Here is a 7,735-nt window from a genome sequence, read left to right as displayed (position 1 = left end):
GGTTGCAAAAACACTACTTTGTTAAATAAAATTGCTTAGAACAATCAAACAAGAAATTGTAACTTTTGAAAGAAAAAAGATACATAAAAAAGTCATTCTCAAATTTTCTTGATGAGTTGAAAAATGATTTCAATTCTTAATATAATAATTGATTTCATGACTTTTCATTATACATATTCCAAATTTAAATAATCAAACACAAATATGGGCTAATCACATGTTAAAGGTCTTTTGTGTACCGATTCGTCGAGGTCCTTGAATAACCTACCTCTCTAATTTAGAAACAAATTGCCTGAGGTGTTCACTATTCTGAAACTTGATGCAATTCATAATAGTCTATCAAAATTAAGCGCATTCATATAAAATGTTACAATTGCTCATCCAAACTTTGGATGGCATGAAATTACAAAAGCAACATATATAGTCAAAAAGTCACAGAGAAGTCTGTCCATGATTTCACCCCATGTCTATATTAAACAACCAAAACCGGTTTCAGAGCAGGTGGATGCAATGCAATGGACATGATTTCCTGCAAAAAGAACAGAGAATGAGGGCAGGGTAGCTCCTCCAATAAATATGAGGTAGATGTGGCTAAACAAAAAACTAAAATAGTGACTAGATATATGAACTATATAACATTAAAACAAAAGCTAAATAAATGTTGAGTCTAACAACAAGACCCCTTGATTTGATTAGTAAATAGAGTTGAGTTGCAAGTTTTGTTAAAATAGAGTTTTGTTTAAAATTTATTATTTGGCCTGTCTTAAAACTAGGCTAGCTCCGCGACTGAGTAAGAGGGAACTTGAATGATATTGTTGTTATTCATTAGGTTAAGTGTATATTCTAAAACATTGCATTTGACTGCTAGCATGAGTTGCAATGTAGTAATTATGATTCCAAACTTCAAGATGGATACGGCTCATTAGGAAACTTGTACAGGCAAACAGATGCAGATGATCTTATCTAAAATAAATTCATATCATATGCAGTTCTTGCCAACATAAATTAGAAAACAGAAAACATTACATGAAAACAATGCTGTGAAATTCATCAATCTTTGATGATTAATCATAAATCGGCAGTAGTGGATATGACAAAAGTGTATCTTTTATACAAGTGACACGGCACCTATAAGTTGCTGAGTCATAAGAAAAAGATATGAAAGTGTAAAAGGGGTCAAGTTGGAAGAGGGGGATCAGTGGAACTTCATTTAACAAAAACGCTTCAAGCATAAATATGGAAAATGCATTTACAAATAGGTTTTCTAAGTTGTGACAATTTGGTCTGTGCGGACATTTGCTCGAGGTTATATATTTAACTTATGTGTGCTAATGGCTTCTTCCAATTCAGTCTATTTTAAAGAAAATGTCAGCCTTGGGTGTTTTATAGTGTGCTGCCTTCAGTTCACACACACACACACACACACCCACACAGCTGTGGCACATTCAGATTCAGATTCAAGCAAAAAATTGGCTGGTCCTAGTGAAGTCAGCAAGCATCTCAAGTAAAACACATAATTCAGCTTCCAAATGAAGGGAGACAAAACGTAATGTTGAAGAAAATGAGATAAATTATAAAATTCAATAAATTCGTGTCTCTATCATCATAATCTAGTCTCAGAGAAATTCAGGCTAGTCTAATCTGGTCTGAGAAATATTAGAGTAAATGTCACAATGGTTATGCTTGTAACTAACTGCTTTGCATATAATTAGCAAAACAAAATTACAATTAGAAAAAAGATTAATTAGTTAGAATTATCTAGAAGGTTGTTATAACAAACCTTGTGTTGAGTTGTAACTGAGGTTTTGTGTTGGCGGATAGTGGTGCCGCTCACAATTTCTTTTCACAAAACTTAGGTGAGTAAGTTGGGATGGAAGGTGGGAGACACTCGACTTTAACATCAAACTAGATGATGGATACCAAGCCATGGATCGAGGGAAGTGTGACAAGTTGGAAATGGAGGGTGAAATTTTTAGCATGAACGTTCATTTATTCATGATGGAAGGTGTTGATGTGGTGTTAGGGATTTCTTAGTCGAAATTCTTGAGGGAAATGTTAATCAACTGGGAGAACCGGAGTATGCAATTCTGGAAGAATGGTAGATAGGTGACTTTGACTGGGTTGGAAGAGCGACACCAATAGTGTTCATTACAAAGTATCTTGGCATGATCTGCCAAGCAGCTAGGGACAGGCTATGGTCCTTAGCGAACAAACAAGATACCTGTGCAGGAAAGAAAGGGCAAGGGATTGTACTCGAGAACAACAAGACGACCTCGATGAGATTTTAGTACCGTTTGATGATGTTTTCAAGAGCCTAAAAAGGGTTGTCTTAAGAACGTTCCATCATACTCAAAGTAGAGAAGTGAACAATGAATGTCAGGCAGTATTGATAACTTAATCACCACACGAATGAGATAGAGTGGCAGGTTCAAGAAATGCTAGCAGTTGGCATTATATTACAAATTATCGGAATTTGGTTTCAAGCCCGACGATCTTGGTTAAGAAGAAGGAGATTCATGGCAGATGTGAGTGGACTATTGAGCACTCAACAAGGTAAAAGCTCCCAATAAGTTTCCCATACCGATTATAGATGAGTTAATGGATGAATTGCATGGATTGTACTTCTTTTCTAAATTGGATTTGAAATTGTGATATCACCAAGTATGAGTCAATCCAGAGGATGTGCAAAAGACTATGTTTAGGGGAGCCAACTTTTCATGCGAGGTGAATAAGGATAAACAATGCTGAAAATAATTGCAAAAAAGCATGGACATGCAAAGAGGTTTGGTTATGAGTATCGGAATGGGGGCACGTTTTAAAAGAGGAGGTTTGTGACCCCCGACCCAGCCAGAGTTAGTGCCGAGATTATTCGATGCATTTCACATAACTTCGCATGGGGGCACTCTGGTTTTAACCAAACATAGAAGAGATGGACAACTAATGTATACTGGAAAGGGAAGGTTCAGGAGTGTGATGTCTGCCAACTCTAGAAATACTTGGCTAGATCGCAAGTAGCATGGTTATCACTGATGAGGTTGCCTGATGCTATATGGGTGGAAATGTCTGGACTTTATGACTTGACTGCCAAAGTCAAAAAGATTCAAAGTGATGTTTGTGATCATTGATACCACTTAAATATCCATACAACACACGAAGGGAGACAAACGGAATGTTGAAGAAAATTATATAAACAAGGTTAAATAAGTTTTTGGTCCCTATAAATATTGCAGTTTCATTTTATTTTTAGTCCATCCTGGGTTTTGGCAACGGGTTTAGCTGGTTTTGACAACGATTTTTTTTGTAAAAACCGTTGCCTAAAGGTTGGGAGTGACTAAAAACGAATACTGCAATATTTATAGGGACCAAAAACTTATTTAACCTATAAACAATTATAAAGTTGAATAAATTGATGTCTCTATCATCATATCCTAGTCTCTATAGAACTTAATCTAGTACTAGTGCTAGTTAAAAATTTTAACCTTTGTATTTTTTTTCTTGAAAAGAAATTTGGTTAGCATAATAAAAAATAAGTTCAAAAGAACAGATACCAATTAGAAATCTCTAAGAAAAATTGATTAACCTAGAATATAATACAAAACATATTTAATACGTAAGCATGCATAAATAATAGAGAAAAAGTATTACCATGATGCATGGATTAGTTAGGGTTTAATGGAACATGATTGGACCACAGGCGGTCCAACTTCGGGAGGCCGATTCCAGACATGGGCCTGGAAAGTTGTAATTGGGCTGTTGGAAGGATCAACATGGGTAGCAGCATCTTTTGCTTCAAAGGTAATGTAATAAGTAACAAGAGGAAGACGACGTCGGCATGCTTTGACAAAGTTATGAAACTGGTAATTTGAACCCTAAATAAAACAAGAGTATATCAACAAATAAGTTACCGTATGAATACAATTACACATACATACATATTGGTTTGGTGGTTAAATAGTTTTGAACCTGGTCATCATTGTACTTTTCCAAAGAAAGTTTGGAAAGTTCGATAAGACGATTGGTACGATCACCACGATAATCATAGCTAGTCATAGGCTTGGGATAGTTATTGGCACGTCTATTTGCTAAGGGTGGAACAGGGATAGCATCGAAGGGCTGCGCAATCCAGAATAAGAATATTAGAGAATAAATTAAGTGAAACAGAAAATTAAAAAGAGAATTAAGAGAGAAACGTACACTTATGTTAGCAGATTCTCGTAAATAATCAGCCACTGCCTTTTCTTCTTCCTCGTTTTGCTTCTTCTGAGCCTTATTCATATAAATAAAGCGGGAACACGAAAAAAAATAAGGGCGAGGGAAATCGTCAAACCGTTTTGCGAAGTCTTCATAAACCAGCTCTTCATATGGTATCGTTCTATAATCCCAATCAATGTATTCCGGTTCTGGTTCCGAATCAGATTCCGGTTTGGATTCCAACTCCGGTTCTGGTTCCGAATCAGATTCCGGTTTGGATTCCAACTCCGGTTCGGATTCCTCTTCCAATTTCGGACGTTTTCCTCTTTCATCGCAGCTTTCCGAGGGCGGTCTTACGACGCCTAGCAAGTTGGTATCCAACTCCTTCGACATTCTGGCAATTCACTTTCAGATATTTCTAAACCCTAATCTAACACATCAATCCTCTTTTTATTATATAAATCAAAAAAGCTCAGTTTTCTTTTTTTAGTTTGGGCTTTTTTTTTAACATGACCCGTAACATTTTTACTTTTTATTTTTGTTTTTAATATATGCATCAATATTATAAAATTAAAATATTTTATAATATAAATTCATAAATCAATTGTATTTTGTGTTTTAATAGAGTTTTAAAATTCAATCTAACTCGATCGGTATTGATGGGTGCGTTAATAGAGTTTTAAAATTCAATCTAACTCGATCAGTATTGATGAGTGTGTTAATAGAGTTTTAAAATTCAATCTAACTCGATCGGTCAGATTGTCAACCAAAGGATATGGCGGATTGGAACGGCCAAAGGGCCGGATATGGGGAGTACAAAAATTAACCTTCAATATTTCTAAACCCTAATCTAACACATCAGTCTTCTTCTTATTATAAATCAAAAAGCTGAGTTTTCTTTTTTTAGTTTGGGGTTGGGCTTTCCCAATAGACACAACCCCAACACCTGTACTAACACACAAACAATTATATTTTTTTTATTAATTTAAAATTAAAATAAAATTGTCTCTCTCCTCTTTTATCTCAACCACCCATGATGTCAATTAAAAAAGAAAACTCAGAGAAAGTGATATTAAAGATAACACCAACCTGCATATTTTTTTCTACACTTTGGACATTAAACACAAACGGCATGTTTTAATTAAGAGTGAAAGAAATTAACTGCCACAAACTGCACTCTTATGTTTTATATAAAGTTCGAAGTGAAATGATACAAAAATTTAAATTGATGTCGTTAATAAATGAATTATGGTTGCAATTTTACACATAAAAATTATAACTACTTATGTGATGGAAAAAACCACCCACTATGAAGCATTTTTTTTGTGCTATTTATTTATTTTTTATTTTTTTAATAAAAATAAAATAAATAATTGTTTATTTATTGTAATTATTAAATGATAAAAGGATATTTTAGGAATGAAAAAAGAATCCGTCGAAAATCTTGTATCTTCTTTATATATAGTTATAAATGAGTGTTTGTAGAGTTTTAAAATGCAACCCAATTAACATGATCGATCTATGAACCGGAGGGTATGGCGGACTAGAAAGCCCAAAGGATCGGATATGCAATTGACTCACGGAAAACTAATGAACTAGTGAGTTTATTTGAACCAACAAGTTACATTTTTTATTAACACATTTTGCAAGTAAAAAAACTCAACTAAATCAACCTCTCCTCTCTAGTATTTTAACTCAAAATAGGAAACTTTCGTAATATTAAGATTCTATATCTTTTCCATTAATTCATCTTAAACTCTTCACACTCATAATCAATTTTTTTTATTATTATTTAATTTTGTTATTATTGTTGAATTTACAACTTTTATTTGCAGTATTTTTATCGCTATTCAATTTTCATATTACGTTTTTTGTTTTGCATTATCATTTCTCATTTGATTTGGGTATTTTTGCATAGACTTAGAATTCATCATTTTATTTTTGTTTGATGTTAAGTCTTATATTTTAGATGGTTTTGGATATGAAATGATAACTATAGTAATAATTTTGTATTACCGCCTATTAGAAAAGAATTTATCTTTATTTTATATGACTTTGATTGTTGTATTTTTTTAGTTCTTGAGTTTGATTTTGATATGTATATGAAAAATTTGTTTAAATTTTATAGAAGTTTTTTTAAAGATATACAATCACAATTTTATGTCAATTAAGGAATTTTTTTTTAATATCCACTTTTTTTTTTAAAAAAATTCAAAAATAACCATAGTTTCAAAAAAATTACCAAAATGTCATTTTTTTTTAAAATTACACGTTGTCGCCAGGGGGTGGCGACAACACTCAGCCCATAATGGAGGCGCCAGTGGGCCTGGCGAACATGTTCAAAGATTTAGGTGTTGTCGCCACCCACTTGGCGACAACACCCCCCCCCCCCCCCCTCTTGTTTTTTTTTCTTTTTTTTATGTTGTTTTTTTTAGCTTTTTTTTTTCTAATTTTTTTTCAATTTTTTTTATATAATTTTTTTAGCTGTTTTTTTTATTTTATTATGTTGGAAAAATAATATCTATAAATTAAAAATTACCAAATACATTAGCCATTAATCATAATTAAAAAGGTAGATTAAAATTAAAAACAACACAAAATACATTAACGATACAAATAAAATTCCTACTGAGCGTCACGTGGACCATGGTACGATCCGCATTCAGGTTGTCTAATAGGTCGCGTAGAAGGGTCACGAGTTGGTAGTGCTCCCCTATTCCTGCGACGCCCCCTCTATTTGGTTCCTCTTGTGTTTGAGTCGACGGCCCCTCAATGCATTTCGGGTCTACAAAATTTGTGACCCGTCCTTGACCTCTAGTATTCCCGCTATAGGAAAGGCGGGTGCCCGCATGGCCGTCAAATCTTTGTCTAGGTGGGTTGAAATTTCTCCTAGTGGGTGCGTCCTGGAAGTTTGGATTTTGGAAGTTGGTGGTGGATTCGGTTTGGTTAAAATAGATTGGTTGTGGTGGTGTATTGAAGTTCGATGGTTGGCTGGGGTATTGTGATGTTTGTTGGTCGAATGTGTTGTATGGCGGGTATTCTTCTTGTATGCCTATGTCGGGGGTTAGTGGTGGTGATCTGGAAGAACTCCCCACATGGAGGTCTTGGAAGTGTGATCTGGAAGAGCTACCGACATGGTATTGTTGGGATTGTTGTTGTTGTTGTTGGTAAAAAGGTGTTTGTTGGTGGATTGGTTAGTGGTGGTAATTTTGTTGTTGTTGTGGTTGTTGTTGTGGTGGGTAATGTTGTTGTTGGTAATTTGGTGGTGGTTGATGATGTTGGAAATACGGTGGTGGTTGTTCTCGATGAAAATTTTGTTGTTGTTGTTGTTGTTGTTGGAAAATAGGTGGTTGTTGTTGTTGTCCTCCAAAATATGGTTGTTGTTCTCGCGGGTCAGCCAAATAGAAAGGGGCAGACACAATCATTTCGGGATTTGTGACCGATCTGTACCAGTTGACATATTCAGGCGTTGGTTTCATTTCTTCCGGCGCCACAGGAAATTGTAAAACAGTGGTGGAACGTTTAGCCCATATTTAACGTTGAT

The 7,735-nt window shown here is 34.6% G+C and overlaps 1 protein-coding gene across 1 annotated transcript; it reads right to left on the bottom strand.

The window, feature by feature from the left end:
- Positions 1 to 218: 218 nt before the first annotated feature.
- On the bottom strand, positions 219 to 4,635 carry LOC131628806 (uncharacterized). The gene is made up of 4 exons (XM_058899622.1): positions 4,195 to 4,635; positions 3,964 to 4,113; positions 3,646 to 3,869; positions 219 to 529 (listed from the first exon to the last, which is right to left on the bottom strand). Exons 1-3 carry the CDS (start codon positions 4,582 to 4,584, stop codon positions 3,663 to 3,665), a joined length of 747 nt encoding a protein of 248 aa, XP_058755605.1. The 5' UTR covers positions 4,585 to 4,635; the 3' UTR covers positions 219 to 529; positions 3,646 to 3,662.
- Positions 4,636 to 7,735: the final 3,100 nt, after the last annotated feature.

The sequence above is a fragment of the Vicia villosa genome, unplaced genomic scaffold, assembly GCF_029867415.1.
Source record: "Vicia villosa cultivar HV-30 ecotype Madison, WI unplaced genomic scaffold, Vvil1.0 ctg.000481F_1_1, whole genome shotgun sequence".
NCBI lineage: Eukaryota > Viridiplantae > Streptophyta > Magnoliopsida > Fabales > Fabaceae > Vicia > Vicia villosa.
Note: the sequence above shows the minus strand (reverse complement) of the source record. Positions and strands in the feature narration are given on the sequence as shown.